Source organism: Eretmochelys imbricata, chromosome 4 (genome assembly GCF_965152235.1).
Source record: "Eretmochelys imbricata isolate rEreImb1 chromosome 4, rEreImb1.hap1, whole genome shotgun sequence".
NCBI classification, from domain to species: Eukaryota; Metazoa; Chordata; order Testudines; family Cheloniidae; genus Eretmochelys; species Eretmochelys imbricata.
Genome location: NC_135575.1, coordinates 13470726 through 13490677, shown reverse-complemented (window position 1 = coordinate 13490677; position 19952 = coordinate 13470726). Strand labels below are relative to the sequence as shown.

General features: G+C 48.6%; 1 protein-coding gene across 1 annotated transcript in view; it reads left to right on the top strand.

Annotated features, from left to right (window-relative positions):
- RBPMS (RNA binding protein, mRNA processing factor) overlaps positions 1-19952 on the top strand; it is a 174419-nt gene that overhangs the window by 62717 nt on the left and 91750 nt on the right. Inside the window, exons 2-4 of the mRNA XM_077814332.1 lie at positions 6103-6180; positions 16062-16100; positions 17687-17749. Coding sequence (XP_077670458.1) covers positions 6103-6180; positions 16062-16100; positions 17687-17749 — 180 coding nt within the window. The remainder of the gene's footprint in view (positions 1-6102; positions 6181-16061; positions 16101-17686; positions 17750-19952) is intronic.

Below are 19952 nucleotides of genomic sequence, written 5' to 3'. Positions count from 1 at the left end.
CAGATGTGGCCCGCGGTCCGTAGTTTGCCTATCTTAAAATAGCCCCATTTTAAGTTAAATATTAACTTAAATATGGCAAGGTGCTCAGAGAGAAAAAGATCCCTCCCTAGCCTCTTTGCCTGTCTAGCTTTCCTGTTGTCTGTCAGGACACACTGATGTTTGTGCGCAGTCAGACAGACACACAGGCTTGACAGGCTGGGATGGTTTCCGTTCCTTACCCCTAAGTTTCAGTCGTCAAGGAAATACTAACTGGCATTTGGTGTTTACTGGGTGGGCAGGCATGGGAGAGGCCAATCAATTCCACAGTGGTGTGGAGCTAAATTGCTGGAGAAGCCGATGAGGGGCAGGCATCACTGTGACCTTTCATATCTGGCAGTAGCAGAGAACAGAACATGCTCACCTATTCCCCTGGCTGGAAGTTGATTAAAAAGCCACATCTTTGTTAGATAACTTGTATGTTCCTTCATCATTCCCTGTTCCCTCCTCAATTTATAGATACCCTGCTACTGCTCAGATAGTCCACCTCAGATTCACAGGTGGGGTGGAGTAAGATTTTTACTGGGGGCTGAGTTTGCTGATATTTGGCTTGCACATGAATGGAGAAGCCTGAATCTTGTTTCCACACAGAATACATTTGCAGAGAGAGCAACGGTTTCCTTGTGTTGAGGTCAGCTTACCTCAGTGCTGACCCTCCCCTTCATCCAGCAATAACACAGGGATCTAAAAACTTTTGTGGTACTTTTCAGACTGGATAGAACTTTCTTTGGCAAGCTGCCATGGGTCAAACAGCTGAGATGAACTCCGATCCTCCTCTTGTGCACAGCAGTCATGTGTCCCTGGAAACTGGAAATGTCCCTGTTCCAGGGCATGTCTGGGGATCCTTGTTGGTTACGCACATTTGGTCCCCTGTCTCTGTGACCCCTGCAGAGTTGCTGCACCAAGGAGCCTCTGTCCAGGGGAGCCGGTGAAACTGACAACAGACTGGTGGGGTGCGTGTGCATTTCAAGGCCGGTCACCCTCTGACACTCTTTCCCAGTCCCAGCGGCAAGGCCTCTGAGTCAGTCTCCCCACCCAGTCTCACCGTCTCTCCCTTCAAGGTATTCTCGGTAAGGCTACCAGCCTCCCTGTGGAAATGTAAACATGGGGCTATTTTAAGTGCTGGCAAACAGCTGGGTGAGTTTGTCACATTCCTGTTCCAGCTTCCACCGCGACATGCCAGCGGCTGAGTGGTAAGGCAGATGTGTTTCTACAGGCAGACTCGTGGGCCGTGGCCTATGGGCAAGGAGGAATAAGGGCTGAAAGATCTCTTGGGAGCAACATTGTAACAGCCCGCAGATCGGTATATGGACTTGTGACTCATGGGCCAGACCCTCCGGTGGAGTAAATCAGCCCAGGCGTCAGTGGAACTCCAGCTGATTGACATCATTTGTGGATTTGACCTATTGACTCCAGTGGACTGACTGGCGGGGAAGTGTGTTGTAGTATAGCCCTGTCCTGTTTGACCAGGAGAATGTAAAGACCAAAGGTTCCCCTTTAAGAGGCGGGCATCTCAAGTGCAATTCCCCCTCTTCTGACTGTCCCTATTGGCCTTTCTATCCTCTGAGTGTGTATTCGAGTGTGTCCCTGGCCTGAAGGAAAGGCACTGATAGCAAATCTCTTTGGAGTGCTGCAGGGGGAGTGAGCGAATTCAGGGTTGGGGAAGAGTGGGTGTTCTGAACAAGCGTTCATGTCTTTCAAACTAGCCTCAGAGAGGAGTGTTTCACACAGACATTTGAGATATGACTTCAAGGAAGATGCAAGTTACTCCTCAGTAAGGAAGCAGATTATGAGGAGATTCCCCACCTAGAGAAGAAAGAAACGTATAGCTGAAAATGCATCTTTCCATGATTAAATGTCAGGATGTACCTTGAATTAAAGACAAGGACCTTACCACATTTGCCAAGGGCTGGTCTACACTGGGAACTTACACCTGCATAGTAATTACACCCCTGAGAGATGTAGCGATGCCAACCCAACTCCCGGTGTAGACAGTGCTAGGTCGATGGAGGAATTCTTCCATCCACCTACGTGCTACCTTTCGGCGAGGTGCATTACCTCTCACCAGTGTAGGCACTGTCTATACTGAAGTGCTTACAACATGCAGCTGCAGTGGTTTAAGTGTAGACATAGCCTGACTAACAATCAGGCTAAGGAGAGGATTTGTCGACTATCACATCCCATTGTGAGAACAAAAAGTGGGCTTTCAGGGCTTATTGACCCAATTGCACTGCCAGGGAGACCACATGCACCTAATCTCTCCAGGATGGTAATGAGGTTATATATAACATGGTGTGATCCTGTCCACAGAAGTGATGATTCAGGCAGATCACTGTCAGGGCATTATTTTAGAGTAATATGATCTACTAACAGTCTGATTTGCTGTATTGATGGGAGCTGAAGACTTCCGAAGGGTTCATTGGGTAGGTTCTAATTTCCTAATTAGCAGTGTATTCTGGAAGCAAGATTCATTCGAACTGTCCTCATCTTTACGAGGGGGCACCCTGGCTAAGGCTGTGTCCCTGCTCTCAGGCCTTTCTAAGCATAAACAGCGGTGCAGAAAAACCCTGGGAACATTTTTAAAAGGAAATTGTAGTAAATCAGGACGTGCGATTTAAAGGGTGCTGCTCTATCAGAGAAGTGAGGTTTTTAAACCAATCACATTCAAAACATTGAAACTGTCCGTGATCCCTTCCACATTCTTGGAGCACGAAGTGGTTTTGGTTTGCCTTTCGCAGAGCATGTCTACACTGCCCCGCAGTTCAGACTATGGAGATGTGAATAGCAGTGTGCACCAAAGTGCTGCTCTGTGTCTCCCCTGTGTGGACACTGTGGACGTGAACTAAAATTAACTTGTTCAGGGGCTAAGCTTCAAAGAGCCAGCGGGCATTGTTTTGAGAACAGTGGTTCTCCTTGTAGATTCTCCGGCACATCTTGTTTTGCAGGCAGCGTGGGAAGAAGCTATCCTGAAATGGAAGGCTGCACTCTGTAGAGTGGCACCTCTTCAGAAGAGGATTTTTAGCAGTACGGCGTTTTCAATGAATGACTCACACGAATCACAGTAGCTACGCTGCAGCTAGCTTATGAATAGGACCCTACCAAATTCACGGCCATGAAAAACGCATCACAGACAGTGAAATCTAGTCTCCCCCTGTGAAATCTGGTCTTTTGAGTGCTTTTACCCTATACTATACAGATTTCACGGGGGAAACCAGTGTTTCTCAAATTGGGGGACCTGACCCAAAAGGGAGTTGCAGGGGGGTCGCCGTATTGCCACCCTCACTTCTACGCTGCCTTCAGAGCTGGGCGGCCGGAGAGCGGCGGCTGCGGACTGAGGGCCCGGCTCTGCAGGCAGCCACGCGGAAGGAAGGGTGGCAATACTGTACCATGCAAACCTTACTCGGAGGCTCTGCCTTCAGAGCTGGGCTCCCGGCCAGCAGCCGCCTCTCTCCAGCTGCCCAGCTCTGAAGGCAGGGCCGCCGCCAGAAACAGCACAGAAGTAAGGGCAGCCATACCGCAACCCCCCCTACAATAACCTTGCAACCCCCCCACCCCGCACAACTGCTTTTTGGGTCAGGACCCTACAATTACAACACCATGACATTTCAGATTTAAATAGCTGAAATCATGAAATCAACCATTTTTAAAATCCTATAACCGTGAAATTGACCGAAATTGACCAAAATGGACCATGAATTTGGTAGGGCCCTACTTATGAATGACAGTGCTTCAGAAGGGGCATCTTGCTGTTGTCCGTGCGCTCCAGTTCATGTTCAGGAATTATTCTATAGCCCTCTTCTATGCCAAGAGTTGCTTGGTGCAGGATCCTGGGTCCGGGCATGAGTGATAGCAGCCTAAAGGCTGTTTTCACTTGTGACAGCCAGCTGTGGCCCCCAAGGGACTGTACTGGGTTACAAATTGGTGCAACACAGGAGCACGCCACTCCTATGCTGGGTGCCGGCAGGGGAAGTTGGCACAGGAACCAGCTATGCCAGCATTGCATCCACTGAGAATTCCCAGATACTGGGGCATTCTTAGCTGGCCAGGTGGAGCCAGATCCCAGCCAGGGTGTACCCCTATTTTATTCCATTCCATAGAGATTCTTATACCGCCCTCACCCCTGTAGTGGCTGAGCACCTTAGGGGAAAGCTGCTGGAGCAGAGGAAGAGAACCAAGCCCTTTGGAGACACCCCATGTGTAGCCGTAGGGCTTGGTAAGCACCCTTCCATGTTCTCTGCGAGAGCACTTCCCACTCTTGCCGAGTGCAGTGTGGTTAACAGGCTGAGACTTGGATCTGCCATATGAGCGAGTGGGTTTCTAGTCCCAGCTTGGGGAGCCCAGGAGGCCTTGCCCAGCACTGCGGGTTGTGCAGGGAACAGGATCATCATCAGCAGCAGTAGGGTTTCCAAAAGCACGTGAGTTAGGTGCCTTAGTCTGCTTAAGTGCCATTGAAAGTCCCACTCAGCAGCTGTCTGCATTCTGAGGTGCCCGAATTCCTTTGGGAATATGGCCGTTGTCCCCAGCACAGTGCACTTCCCCATGGCCAGTGAGCGCTGTGATGGGGAAAGCAGCTGCCGTGGAAAAGGAGGATCGGGTTTGTGTGCTGGCTGACCGTTGCCCGCTGTGTGTGGAACACTGAACGGGGCAACGCATGGACTGAATACACAGGAAATGCCATCGTGAGCCAGTTAGAGAGATCACACACCCAGCAAACCTGCCTGAAATACACAAAAGCGAGAAAACGGAAATTTAAGCCATCCAACAGTACAGACTCTCTGCTGTAATTTGGATCATAAACACAATAGTACAAGCACGCATCTTACCATTCCCACAAATACCCTCCACCACAGATGCCCTGTCGCCATGATTCTGCCTCCCGTTCTCCATTCGTCATGCACACCCCGTTCCCATTTTTCGTTCCAGGGTTGTGGGTGGGTGGTGCAGTAGCTGATTCTGCTGGGAGATGGTAGCCTGGCAAAGGGGTGTTACAGAATGGCAGTGAAGAGGTCTGATCGAAAGCTGGTATCTCTATGGGCAGAGTTAAGGGTGCAGATTTTTTGTGTATTAACTTCCTAGGTTTTTTTAATGCTTGAATTGGAGAGGGGTTGGACAGGAGGGGGCTACACCTCTAGGGGAGTGGGAGAGAACTGCCGCTGCTGGCGGAGAAGATTTTATCCCTCAGCAGCTGCAGGTGAAAACTTCTCCATTGTAGGATAAAGTCTGAAAGAAAAAGTGTCCAGCTCCTGATGGAGAAGGTTCTGCATGCACCTGGCTCCAGTCAGTCAATCAAGTTTCTGTGTGCCCAGGTGTGCTCAATCAAGGTTAGGTGCACAGTACATACATTTTCAGTTCTTGCATGAATCATAGTTAAAAGTGACCATCAGTCCAAATTCTGGTTTGTAAATAGCTGTTGCACAAGATCAACTCAGGACCCACTTCTCGTCCAAGTGCTGTGTGGCGAAACAATGTGTTTAAAGCAATATCTGTGCTGCTATATAGAGGAACCAAACAAACTGTAGAGAAAATGAAAGGACCATAAAAATCTCATCCAGTCTGGCATTTAACACCAATTGGCCACCTACTTTTAGGGGAAACCAGGAATTCATGACCCATTCCAAGCCCAATTTAAAACTCCGCCTTAACTATGGAGTCACCAGCCAGGAGTCTTCATAATGCTGAGGGATTTTCATGTGCTGCCAAAAACAAGCTAGACCGTGTGAACCTCAGACAGGCAATGGCGATTGTCAACCACTCATAACAGCCGTATCTGGACAGAATTTCCCGAGGCCAGCAAAAGGCACCTTCATGACCCAAGGAACAGTCCCCTGCCAAATTTCAAAGAGCTCCTGCAAACCATGTGAGTGTTAAAACTCTTCAGAAAAAGGTCAAAAGAACCTTTAATAGTGCATTTCTGTCCTTTCCCACCAGGCTATAGGAGGCATCTGTGTTTACACCTGAAGCGAGCTTTAATTAGGTTCTTCGTACAGATTGTCTGGATTATTTCAAAGCCTGCAGTAGATTTTGGATGCATATCTCAATTACATGTTTGTCTTTGTTGATTTCTAGGTCCGGACTCTCTTTGTGAGCGGTCTTCCCCTCGACATCAAGCCGCGGGAGCTCTACCTGCTCTTCAGACCCTTCAAGGTACTGTTTGCCTGCCCTTCAGGGATCTGAAAACACATGTACTCCTCAGAGGAGCGTATTGCTGTATCTGACACACTTCTCCACTAACGTGGCCACGTCATTATATAGCTAGTGTCAAAAGCGGGTGCAAGAGATGTGAGTAACACCGACGAATGGCTGAGTATAGAGTGGCGAGAGGTGTCTCAAGGTGTGAGCCAGGGGTCAGGAATAGATTTGGTCTTAGTTAACGTATTCATTAGACAACTACCAATTGGCCAAAGGTGGGCCTGTGGGATGGGGCTCAGGAAGTCTGGGTTCAGTTCGAGGTCTTGCCATGGAGACTCTGTGTGCCATTGGACCAGTGGTTGGGGCCTGATGTTCTGTGGAGCTGCAAATCCCATTGACTTGAGTTGGGGATGCTCAGCACATCTGACAATCAGCCGTTCATTAATGTGTGCCTCATTTCCCCACCTGTAAAATGGGGGTATCGTTCCCTCCTTATGTCACAGGGATGTTCAGAGCCTAAACCCATGAATGTCGATGATGCGCTCAGATACCGAGCTCTTTGGAGCCACAGAAATGCCTATTATGGGGTAGTTAGTGGCAGTGATGCCTAGTTCAAACCAGACTCTACTTTACACTGAAAACAAGAGTTCATCCTCTGCTTTTCAGATGAAACAGAGCCTGGCCAAGAGTTTCAAAGGCCGGGCTCCTAAATCGATGTTCAGACATCTAACCAAGGAACTTGATTTTCAGATGTGCTGAGCGTCCAGCACCCACCATTGACATCACTGCACACCGCTCAGAACTTTAGAAAGTCTGGCTACCTTTAGATTTCTGGGGTTTTTAAATCTTGGCCTGAGATCGAAGTGGGCAACATGTATTTGAACTTGTAATGCATATGGTGTAGCACGATTGAGTGGTGTTTGGAGCTCATTGTACTGTACTAACATAAAGGCAAGCTATGGGTGTAAGATTTCTCTACTATATTTGGTGCTAGGTATCATGATACTAAATATGCCAGGAAGCAGGAATAATTCAGGCAGTAAATAAATGACTACAGGTCTAGAGAGACTGATTAAAATAAAAGATAAAAGCTAACTCTGTATAGTTTGTACTCATCCTTGTAAGGTGTAAACACCAGTGGGAGAGGAATTATTTAAGATGGTCCAGGGAGGTCAAACTGAAAATAGTTAGATAATATTAAGGAGACAAGGTGGGTGAGTGTGATGGGGTGCAGTAGGCCCAGAGGCTCCCTGCTGAAAGCCTCAGGATCCTGCCACACCAATCCCAGGAAAGGAGAAGTAGAGGAGTCCTCCAAGCAGCCTAGAGTGGCTGCAGAGGGCAGCCAATCAGGGCCCAGGAGGGCAATATAAAAAGGAGCTGCCATGCAGCCCATACTCCAGTTCCTTGCTGGAGCCAGAGGAAGGCAGATGGTGCTCCTGGCTGGCCAAAGGGAACTGCAGCACCACGGACAGCTCAGTGCTGGCACACAATGGTGCATGACTGCTATACTTAGGGTCCTTGGGCTGGGACCAAGAGTAGAGGGCAGGCCTGGGTCTCCCCATAGGTCACTGGGAAAGTGGCTCACAATTAGACAATGATATACCTCCCAGAAGGGGATCTGAGCTACTCAGTGGCCCAGCTGGGATCCGAAGGTTCCAGAGAGGCAAAAAAACATTGCCTCCAGGGAGGAAGCCCTGGAGGTATGACCCGACCTAATTGCCAGAGCTGGGACTGTTTAAAGACTGCAAATACACCTGACCAGAAGGGGTGCTTGTGAGAGGTGGACGCCACGTTGTTACAGTTCATCTTTTATTGGATCAGCCTCTGTTGATGAAAGAGACAAGCTTTTGAGATAATATGGAGCACAGAAACATGTGGGCTACAAGTATCTAGGGCAGGAGTATCTAGTACCTGTGGCCCATCACCATGGCATCTGAGCACCTTCCCTGTAAAATCCATGATGATTTCTTTGTATTGTGGTAGCCCCTGTGGTCCCAGCCAAGGTGGTGGCTCCATTGTGCTGAGCTCTGGACAGAATAGAACAATCCCTGCCCCAAAAACCCCACAGTTTAAAAGACAAGACAGACAGAGAGCTATCAAGCAATTTGTCAAAGCCCCAGTATAATGTTGGATGTAACAACCAGAACTGGCCAGGAATTTTTTTTGTCAGAACGTTTTTTAGTCAGAGATGCCGATTTGTTGAAACTAAAACTTTTAGCAGGAACGTACCGGGTTTACAAAACTTTGCTCATGAAGTTTCTCAGGTCCAGGATGGAATTTCTGGCCAGAGTGTGAAAGAGCCCCCAGAACAGCCAGTAACCCAGTGGGCATTCATCTGAGATGTAAGAGATACAGGGTAAGTCCCCGCTCTGCCATTCTCCCTCATGCCAGGTGAGTGAGCTGGCCACCAGGCTGTTGGCCATTTTGGGGCAGGTCTCTCAATCTCTCCTGCTGGAGGCATAATTAAATTGTCATTGGGCCACCGTGATTGGCTCCATAGGCTGATGATTAGGATGCTCATGTGGTAGATGGAGAGTCAATTCCCTGTGTTTCTCACATTCCAGGTGAGCAGCCTGACCATCAGCCTGTAGAGTCAGTGTGTGTCTCTCTCTCTGCCCAATGAATATGAAATATCCATACCATGCTGTATAACAGCTCCAGTAGGAGAGGTCAAGAAGCCCACCCTTGAATAGCCCGGTGGTCAGGCTACTCAGCTAGTATATGGGCGGCCCAGATTCAAGTCCCTGCTTCCGATCGGGCAGAGCAGGGAATTGAACCAGGGTTTGCCACATTTCAGGGTAGCGCCCTGACCAGGGGCTATTGGCCACTCTGGGTTCAGGCTCTCTCTGTTTCATCCCCATGCAAAAGGGGGGAATGTTTTGAAATCTTGCCAAGTTTCATGCAATGAGAAATCTATTTCCACGCCAGGTCTATAACAACTCCTTTCCCCACCTACCCTCTGTCCAGCTGCCAGTCAACGTCCTTCACTACCCTTATTCACCCCAAGTCCCCTCCGTCTACCCACCCCAGCCCCATAGGGAAACATTCCATCTCACTCTAGTTGGAGGAGTTTAGAAACTAACCTGCCAAATTGTGAGAAGGTCCCATCCGCTGCCCATCCTTGCCTTCTATGCGTGGTTTGTATAAGAAGGAGCAGCTACTGACTACATCTGAGCTGTACCCCAGGCCTGCACTGACCCCTGTGAAGGGGTATCAAACCCTGCACCAGCATGGGAGGGGTTAAGGAGCTGCTTTGGGCTGGAAAGTCCCAGCCCTCCACACCTGCTGCCAAACCAGGGCTGGAGGAGGAGTTAAAAGGAGGGAACTCCACTGGGATGGGGGCAACTGGCTGTTGAGCGCCTCAGCACCCAGACAGAGGGCTGGCAGCCAGCAGCGCCTCTGTCCTTGTCAAAGTAGGACAAGAATCCCCTGGGCTAAGAAGGGGAAAGGGACTGACTTGCATTGGGGACACAGTGGACTCTGGGGTGGACTGCGATGGTACCAAGGCCCTCGGGATTAAGAGAAGCTAGTATCTTGATGGAAGCTGCCTTTAGGTTTTCTTTCTCTTCCTTTCCACCTTTATTAAACCTTCATCCAGTGTTGAGATAAAAGTAACATCAATGGTGTCATGGGGGAAATTTGTACCCCAAAGGCATTCAGAAACCAAGAACAATCCTTCAGTGTATTAGGTGAAAACACTTTATTTAACGAGCAAATTGAAAGAACTAGCAGGAGTCCCCTTCAGCATAAGCCTATATGCAGTTTTCACACATCAGCATTGATGTGGAGTGGTCAGTGCATGCAAAGTCACTGTGTTCTCCACACTGTTTGCACTTCTTCTGGTCAGCAGTCCTTGGGCAAGTATGGCAGCATCCACTGTCGAGTTTGCCAGATGCTCCAGTGGTGGTTGGTTTTCAATGGTAGCCAGGGGACAAGAGTGCTGCTTTGATGGGCATGGTGAGATGATGGGTATAGAAGATTCTTCTCTTTATACGTGCACCTACAAGTTATTCTCCTAGACTGGTAAGGAACAAGGCGTTTTCTTTGTCTTGGTCAAGTGTGGTGCCAAATAAGATTGTCACTGATCCAAACAATGAAATTTGCAATGCCAACAACATCAAGCATGTTGAAGAAAAGAACCATTGACCACTTATTTATCTTGCGCCTGTAGGAGTGCATTCTTGCAAGATGGTCCATGTTAGCAGCACCACTTTTAGTGTCCGTGTAGTGGAAGAACTATTTCTTTTTTGGTCTCCTTCTACAACCTAGTCATGATGCATCGTCGACAGCATTATTATCAACTTGCCCTTCTTTGGAACCTTCTTTGGAACCAGGCTGAGTGGCTCAGCAAACCCAAATCCTAATGACCGTTATTCTCTGCTGTCATGTGGATGCATCTTATTGGGTATAGTCTGGCTTGTTCCATCAGATTGTTCTAACGCAGATTACATTTTTGTTGAGTAGAGCTCCATCAGTATTCAGCTATCTGAAGAAATTATCCCCATCTATATTTCTTCCAGGCTTATACCAGGGCTGACCCACAAGCTCCTCGTTGTCTGTTCATCAAATTTGTCTTCAATCAATGGAAACAAGGTCTTCCTTTTTTTAGAGCAATTCTCAACGTGATCTGGCACAAAGTCACTATCATATAATATGTTGTCATCACACGGTAACTTTCAGAGTTGCAAATCATTTTGATAAGGTCAGAAGCAGAATACTGTGCTGATGTGTTTGCAATCTTGAATCGTGCAACTCAAGAGTCTCCTGAGTCTGGATTGTTTGGAGCACAATACCTAGACAGAAAATCCCCTGAAGAGTATTATGAAAAGAGAGCCAGCATCAGTCTGCTCTGTGTGGAGGATACCTGACAAGCCTGGATTTGAAGGGACCAACCTCCCTGGTGTACCTTCTATATTAGGATACCTGTATACAGCAACCATTGTCACTGCCATTACAATATAAGATACTCTCACTAGAAGCAAATGTGAACTACTAAAAAGAGAGAATAACAGTGCAACACATTTGGGGGTACTTTTGTACCCCACATACCTTTTTTTTTTTTTTGATATAGAAAAAAATCTTTTTCATGTTAATTTTCATATTTCTGAATTGTGGGTCACTAGTTCATGAGTTATTGCAAAATGTATGTTTGCGGGGTACAACATAGCCCTCCTCCACATTCGTGGGGGTAACAACTCAGCTCCTAAAGGGGGCACTCTGCAAAGGACAGATTTGTGACAGTCCCTCTATCTTTTTATGCACACTAATTGTGTGTGTGTGTGTGTTGTTTACAGCATTTCCTGTACTGATGGTATAACCAGTGAATCCCTGTTTAAATTGCCCTTCATCCACTTTCCACTGCCTGAGGAAATTTTGTTAAGTGGGAGTAGGGTGACCAGACTGCAAGTGTGAAAAATCGGGACAGGGGGTGAGGGGTAATAAGTGCCTATGTAAGAAAAAGCTCCAAAAATTGGGACTGTCCCTATAAAATCAGGACATCTGGTCACCCTAAGTGGGAGACTCCTGGAGTCTTAAATTCCTCCAAGTAATGCGGAGGACACACATTGTATATTTCAGAGTAACAGCCGTGTTAGTCTGTATTTGCAAAAAGAAAAGGAGTACTTGTGGCACCTTAGAGACTAACCAAGTTATTTGAGCATAAGCTTTCATGAGCTACAGCTCAGTTCATCGGATGCATCTGATGAAGTGAGCTGTAGCTCACGAAAGCTTATGCTCAGATAAATTGGTTAGTCTCTAAGGTGCCACAAGTACTCCTTTTCACATTGTATATTGGAGCCCATGGACACAGAGAGTTTCTCTTGAATACCAAATTCTGAGTTAGTGTTTCCTGTTTGTGATTTATTAAACTAGGAAATAGCCCATACAGTGTTAAAAACACCCCTCTCTCGTTGTTTACTGACATTTTAAATTCAATATTCAGATTTGCGTATGGTTTTAGACAAAACGGCTGAAGCTTCACTGTGAAGCTGAGGAAAGTCCATTCATGTGTTTGTGCAGCACCTAGCACAATGGGGTCCTGATCCAGGAATAGGGTTCCTAGGTGCTACTTTAATGTCCCTAATTAATAACAATGTTAATAATATTAAAATACTTTGCCAGACTTTGGAACCCAGTAGCCCCATCCGAACCCATATGCTTTGCTGAGCGGGGGGAATACTGAAAAACAATGTCTGCAAACACTGGACTGAATTTTTAAACAAACGAGCTTCAGCTGTGTTTGCCCTTCCTCTGTGCTCCCCTTTCACAGCTATGCCAGCAAACACGTTGATTGGCAGGAACATTCACAGAAATAGCAAACTGTCCGTGAATATCGCACGCTATTTGCAGAAAGCCTCTTTTGGCTTTATAATCCTGAGTACTTTCACTGGGTCCCTGATTCTAACAGCTGCACTCCTCTGCTCAGGGACCAGACATACACTGTAGGGGAGGTGACAGGCGAAAACTTATTCACACAGAGTTGGATTTTCAAAAGCACCTCAGGGTGCTGGACCGTGCAAGACCCATTGACTTGCTGTGGAACTTGTGCTCCTAACTCATTCAGGGGCTCTTGAGAATCTCACCAGAATCTATTTGATGAACCATTGCATATAATGAGTGCATACAATCAAATCCCTTGGGAATGTGGGAAAAGAAAGTGGTGAAATGTAAATAAATGACGAAGTATGAGTCAGTCTTTAGCAGAGCTGGGACGTATCCGAATGCTCCCCGAAGAGCTGAGCTCTGTTAGGAGGCACAATGAGAGCTGCTCTCTCGCTCCGCAGTGCTATGGAATTTATCAGGTCATGTTTTGCCTGTTGCATCATCCATTTCCCCAAGAAAGGCTGCTTCATTGATCATTTCATTCATTGCCCATAGACATGATGACAGACGATGTTGCAGTATTTTTTTCCTGGCAGAAGATTGAGAAGCTGTTTCAGTCTGCCTGATTATTTGGACGGTCCAAATGCTGCACTGATTTACATTTAACTGCATGACCATGTCACCTTTAACCCTCTCCAGACCCACAGAGTCTCCTAACCCCACAAGAACTGAATCTGGGATATTGTCTCTTTTAAAATACAGGGCCCTATTATCCACATGAGGATCACACTTCAAATATCCACTTAGCAATACTATGGAATACTGTGGAATTCCAGACGCTGGGATAATCCTAACGCGCTTTCTGTCGTTTCTTATTTAACTTCGGTCTTAAATTAGAACCACACAAAATGCGTATTTCCAGGTATAAGGAATAATTGGGCGCAGGAAGTTGGCTCCAGCTTTTGCAACTAGAAGAGTTGTAAGCACTTCTGTCTCATAGCTTAGGCTCTTTGGGCTTGGCGAAGCTGTGTTTGACACAGGCCCTGCGGTGGCGGACAAAGGTGGCTATACACCAATTCAGCCCCTGCGATAATTTAAAGCAACACCCCTGTGACGTATAAGGGGACAATCCAGACTAATGAGTAGCTGTGTCCAGAGGTGAATTATGATTTTGTGGGGCCCTGGGCCAGATCAAGTGGAGGGCCCCTCCCCTCTCCTTTCATCTGCAGTCGTCCGTCCCCCCCTCCACCTCCTCCCTCCCACGCTCCTGAGGGGGAAATGGGGCCGGAGCGCGGGGGCTTTCCCTGCTCTGCCTGCCCAGTGTTCGTGCCGGGGAGCAGGGTTGGGGCGTGGGGTCTTGCCCAGCTCCGCCCGCCTGGTGTTCCTGCCACGGGTGGAGCTGGGCAAGCACCCACGCCCCACCCCTGTTCCCCGGCAGGAGCACCAGGTGGAGTGGGGCAAGGCCCTGCGCCCCAACCCCGCTCCCTGGCAGGAGCACCAGGCGGGCAGAGTGGGGCAAGCCCCTGTGCCCTGAACCCATACCCCGACAGGAAGGCCGGGTGGACGGAGTGGGTCAGGGCACTGAGGTGCCCATTTTTCTGGGGGCTCCCAATTGGCCTGGGATCCTGGGCACAGGACCCGTTGGCCCAGTGGCTAATCCGCCACTGTCTGTGTCACCTCTGCTCTGTGATCTGGGGTGTCCTTTACAATGCTTTGCTGCTGTAGCCTCCAGCCTGGCCTGCTCACAAACAGCCCCCAGTGTGTAAATCACTCCCAGCTCTGTCTGTGTGTGTGCTGGGGCCAGCCAGCCATGCCTTGGCTCTTACCAGCCTGGGTTATATTGCAGGGTGACCCCAACACACTCCCAGTCTTAGATTTCCCCCAGAAGTGTATGTCCTGTACTGCCCAGCCCTCTCCTGGACAATACAAGTTTATATCAAGTCTGTTATCTCTTTGGTAGAAATAATTTGGATACAATTTGTCACCCTAAATGGAGTTTCCCAAATGCTTCAATTTAAACACACTGGATTAGATAAAACAGTAAAAGAAGTTTATTAATTACAAAGAGATTTTAACTGAGTGCAAGTAATGAGGCATAAAAGTCAGAAATGGTTATAAGAAAAATAAAGATACGCCCTTAGGCATTGTCTTCACGTACAGTGCTATAGCTGCACTGGTCCAGCTCGCCACTGTAGCACTTTAGTGAAGATGCTACTGCCTGGATGGGAGAACTTCTATTGTCTGCATAGTTAATCCCCCTCTCCGAGAGGTCTGTGGTGTAGACCTGGCCTAACTTAACAAACTGTGTTCAATTCAAAGCAACGTTTTCTCACTACATGCTTTCAGCAGTCTTACTGACCAAACTTCTTAGGTCAGGACCCCCCTCTCCCCAGAATCCAGCGAATGCTTGCTTTGTCTTATTGCTTCAGGTGCCTTGAATACGATGGGCTGGGAGAGAGAAGGGGTGTCGTGTGGGGCTTTGCCCCTCCTTTTTATAGTTTCAGTCCCCCTTTTTGAAAACATTTCCAGCTGGGTACCAGGAGACAAAAGGTCTATATGGAAGGATGTTCCCTGCTACTTTTTTCTCACCTGTTTAAGCTTCCTTTATCTTCCTTCCCTGCTTGATGACCCTGCTTAAATGCAAATTAAGAAGATCACTCATCCCTTTGTTTGAGACAGACCCTATTTGCCAGCCTCCGTTGGAACATGTGTTAACACAATACAGTGGAATCTTATAACTTCACATATAATGTTGCTACACATTTTACCAAGACAATATTGGCGACCAAATTATAAGTTCTCAGATGATATTTCACAAGGCGTACTTTGTACAAAGATGATTACAATCACGTGTAGGGTGTGAACACAGGGGTACATTCTGCCACAACCCCCTCCTCCGGGTAGCCCCCAACACACCCCCTAGGCCAGGGGAAGTGAAGCAGAGCCAGAGGAATCCTTGCTTTGGGGAGCTGTACAGCCCCTTTGCACTGCTTTGGAACACCAAGGGCTGTAGCATGGGCTAGTGCCTGACCCCTGCTGTATGCCCAGCAAAGGGGTGTTCTCTGTGCCATGTCCTATACAGCTGTTGGGGAGCTCACACCCTCCCCACCGTGGGAGCTCCAACAGGATTATTAGCTGTCTGATCCGTCCCCAAAGTATGCCCACTTCTCCGCCCCACTCCAAGGACCTTTCTTCAGGGTTCTGCAGGAACCGCACCGGAACTGGCCTCCTAGGCCTTATGGTGAGATCCAGAGCGCCTCTCCCAGCCTCTGGCCTTCTCTGCCCATTCCCCTGGCCTCTCCCTGGCTGAGGGTACAGAACGCTGCCTCTGTATAACTTCCCTTCCCAGCAGGCCTTGCTGTGGCCTATGGTTCCATATGGCTCTGTTCTAGGCTGGCATCGCTAGTGGCGCTCTGCTAGGCCAGTAGCCTGCCTTAAAGGGCCAGCATGCCCTGTAAAATGGTGAAAAACAACTCAGAACCCTACACTTTTTCCCATTTTAGCTCCAAGTGCTGACTGTTTGCCATGACCCGGTGAGTGCCTTGACTAAACAATGCTTTTCTCTTTTCTTGCAGGGTTATGAAGGCTCTCTTATAAAACTCACCTCTAAACAGGTAAAAGCCTGACCAGTGCTCAGAACCTCCAGTATCACAGTCATTAGCTGTAAACGGATTAGAAACACATCTAGTGGCCTCACCGCACACCCAGGTGCAGGATGTTCCCTTGCCCCCACCCTCCCTGCAGGCTAGCCGCTGGCTCTGCTCAATGCAAGGAGCAGAAGACTGTATTTTGTGGGGTGGGGGGGGGAGGTAATTTAGGAATGAGCAGCAAGGTAATGAAGTGCCCCCAATGGGGTGTGTACCACGAAGGTAGCACAGTGTTAGGGCCCCAGACCTGTGAGCTCTCTGTGAAGATGCGGCCGAGTCTGCGCTTTCTGTGGACAAGCGGAACTGTGAATCAAATCGAAAACACTCGGGAGTGGCATGACAAGCAGCCCCGTCCTGTTTCATTGCAGCGTCTTTACCCTGTAATGGAAGGTGTGCAGGCCAGCTGGGGCGAGCAGCTCAGGGCAGTCAGAACCTGTACTTTTATTAGCATTCCTAGGTGGAATCAAGCCTTCTAGAAAAGAGCTCAAGTTGAGCCTCACGGTTAAGGGATTTTTTTCCTTGCATGCGGGGAAAACTGCCTGGCGTGGGGAGAGTTTTGCTCAGCCCGGCACCCAGCTCGGCGCAGGGAGACCCACTCGGCGCTCAGCCTGGTATCTGGCCCAGTGTGGGGAGAGCTGCTCAGCCCAGCCTGGCACAGGGAAAGCCGCTTGGCGCGCAGCCTGGCATCCGGCCCGGCGCGGGGAGAGCCGCCCGGCCCGGCCCGGCGTGGGGAGAGCCGCCCGGTCCGGCCCGGCACAGGGAGAGCCGCTGGGCGCTCAGCCTGGCGTCTGGCCCGGTGTGGAGAGCCGCCTTGTGGCTCAGCCCGTTCTTCAGCTCTTTCCCCCTACATGTAGCACCAGCCCCAGCAGCAGCATCCTCTGGGCAGAGAACATAGTTCTGTGCCACAGCTCCTCTGGGATTACCCAGAGGGAAAACGGAGGGGAGAAAGGATGCAGGGGTAACCTGGAGACTCCAGACACATCTTCTCCCCCAAGCACCTGGAAGAGAGCAGGAGTCCTGTGGTCGCCCCCGAACACAGGTTTCCTGCTCAGTCACAGCACAGCCCTTCTAGGCCTTGCCTAAGGGCTCGGAGTCCCCATCCAGCATGTGTCTGCCCACACTAGAGCTAGATGAAGGATGGAGGGAGGGTCCCTGAAGGCTCCACTTTAAGAACATAGTTGCAGCCAACTGGGGAAGCCAATGCGGTTTCAGGTACGCTGTACTAGTCCTATGGGTACCCAGTGCACCGCATGTCTCCCAACACTCATCCCAGCCCTTGCACACTTAGACCTTCCACTGGAAGGAGGGGAGGGCAGCAGAGCCAGTGAGTTTATAGCAGAGGTGGCCAAAGTGAAGCCCATTGAGCAGACATGGCCCTTGGAGATCTGCAGGATGGCTCTCAGCTCTGAAACAGGGAGATGGCTGTTGGGGACTGCAGGTCCCAAGTACCCTTGGTGGGTAGTAGTGAGCAGGGTCCCTGTATCTGTGAGGCGACGGTGCTGCTCCTTCCCTGAGTCATCCCCTGACCCTCTCCTCTTCTCTTTTCTCCTCAGCCTGTAGGGTTTGTCAGCTTTGACAGTCGCTCAGAAGCAGAAGCTGCTAAGAATGCGCTGAATGTAAGTACCTGATGCTATAAGCCACAGTTCCCTTTGGCTGTGTGTGGAGGAGGGCTGGGGGGAAGCATGGGCAAGGGAATGAACGGCAGCTGTGCATACCTTCTATACATACATGGGGTGAGATATCACCTTGACAGCAGACTAGTGGCTAAGCCCTCTGAAAGCTGCTCCTGAGTTGTGCATACAAAACATGGAATTCCTCCTGTACGATGCACAGAGATGCTGTAGCCAACATTTAGCAGAGTGCAGATATTAATTGCATTCTCTTCTTCCATTTTATATCTGTATCCAAAATAGCAAAGAGATTGACTGTACACAGGTTTGTTCTTCATAAACATACTGCTTATTGCCCATGTTTTCATTTTCCTCTGGTGTGAAGTGTTACAGATTTATATTCTTTTCCCAGGGATGTTAGTTAGATTTACTGATTCACATGGGTTTTGGGTGCTGGAGAAGATCAACGTTTTTTCTCCTGTCCTTTTCTACTTCCCCCAGTTCTCCAGGACTTTCCCCAAATGATTGCCAGTAGTTCTCTAAATGCCTTCCACGTGGGATGTATATCTTCTGCACCTGCTGGTTTGTAAATATCCCGTTTTCCCAAGTGTTTCCTGCTCTGCTGTTCATCAGCTGCTAAATGGACATTCCTCACGACTTCTTGAGTGTCCATCTCTCTTTCCCATTTTTATACTAGCCTCCCTTTGCTGGCCACATTCCTCACTTCATTGGCATACGCTCGAATCAGTCTCTTTTCAGAAAGACAAGGGCTTCTGCAATCTTCTCAGTTTTCTGCAAATCAGGGGGCAACTTGCAAGGAGACCCTTGAAACCAGAAGCTCAAAGTCTGAGCACCCTACTTCAGAGAGATGAATCAGATTTACTCCAGGAATGTCGCAGTTTGATCAAGGTCCAGCTCTTTCAAACAATGGCTACAATCAACACTAAGCCCTGTGAGTTGAATTTGTACTCGCAGAGTTCTCAGGAGTACACTTTGTCTGCTGACTCAAGGAGCTCACCTGAGAGACGTAGCAATGCTACGACAGAGACCTACCAAATCGGATCCTCGGCTGCTATAAATCAGAGCAGCTCCATTGAAGCCAGTTTCCACCAGCTGAAGATTTGACCCCACATACGGTTTCTTATGGGTGGGGCTAGTTGTGATGTCTGAATTTAATGTTGCCTAACATTTTCCATCATAATACTTTATTTTTAGTTCGGATTATTTTCGTTTGCTCTCTGACCCTGATGAATTCTTTTTCATTAAGTCCCTGCGAAAATGATTCAGCCAGTTCTGAGAATGTGGGTGTTTCTGAAAACAACATGCTTCGTAGTAGGAACTTGACATTTGTCACGGGATAGTCCTGGGGTCAGGAACGTGCCTTTTGCGCTCTTGCTCCTGTGTAACTCTCTCCAGACCTGGTCGGATGATAAGACTCTGAAAACAACCATTTGCACATGTTTAGCTGAGCTTTTTGAAGGCTTGATGCAAAGAGCTCCAAGCATGCCAACTGCACTGAGCCCCACACAGCCTTCTGGGTGCTAGGCTCTGAACTAAAGGGCCACACAGCCACAGCAGCAGCACCCACTCCCCATGCCCAGCAGACCTCCTCCTGATTGATGTTAATAATTTGTGCACTTCATAGCCCTCATGATAGCGCAAGACCTCGTTCCCCGTATTCCGAGCTGGGTAAATATTCCCCCTCATTTTATGGAGGGGGTAACTGAGTGTTTGCACAAGGTCACTACTAGCACAGCTAGGAATGCCTATAATAGAGCAGACTCAAGTCTCATCCATGGAGACGTACTGCCTTTCAGAATGAATGTGCCAGATCTATGTGCTTGGCTATGCTGTCTTTGTGACCTCCTGTACCACACATGCCTCCAGAACCAGGAACAAAACTGAGGCATCCTGGTGCCAAAGTTTTATGTATTCTATGCTGTATAGAAAATAGTTGTACAAGGTACTGACTGCCTTGTGTCCCCTTTTAGTGGTTGGTCTATGTAGACGAAAACAGCTCACAGTTCCCACAAGTTTGTCCTTTATCTCAAGTGGTAGCAGTTTGTGCTATGGATCTAAAGGTCCTGGCTTCCAGTCCTGTTGGTAATTCATGGGGGTGGGGAGCCTATGGGTCGATATGGTTCCAAAAAACCTAAATAATCACATACCCAAAGACTACATTAAAACTGCAAGATCAAGCACTCAAATG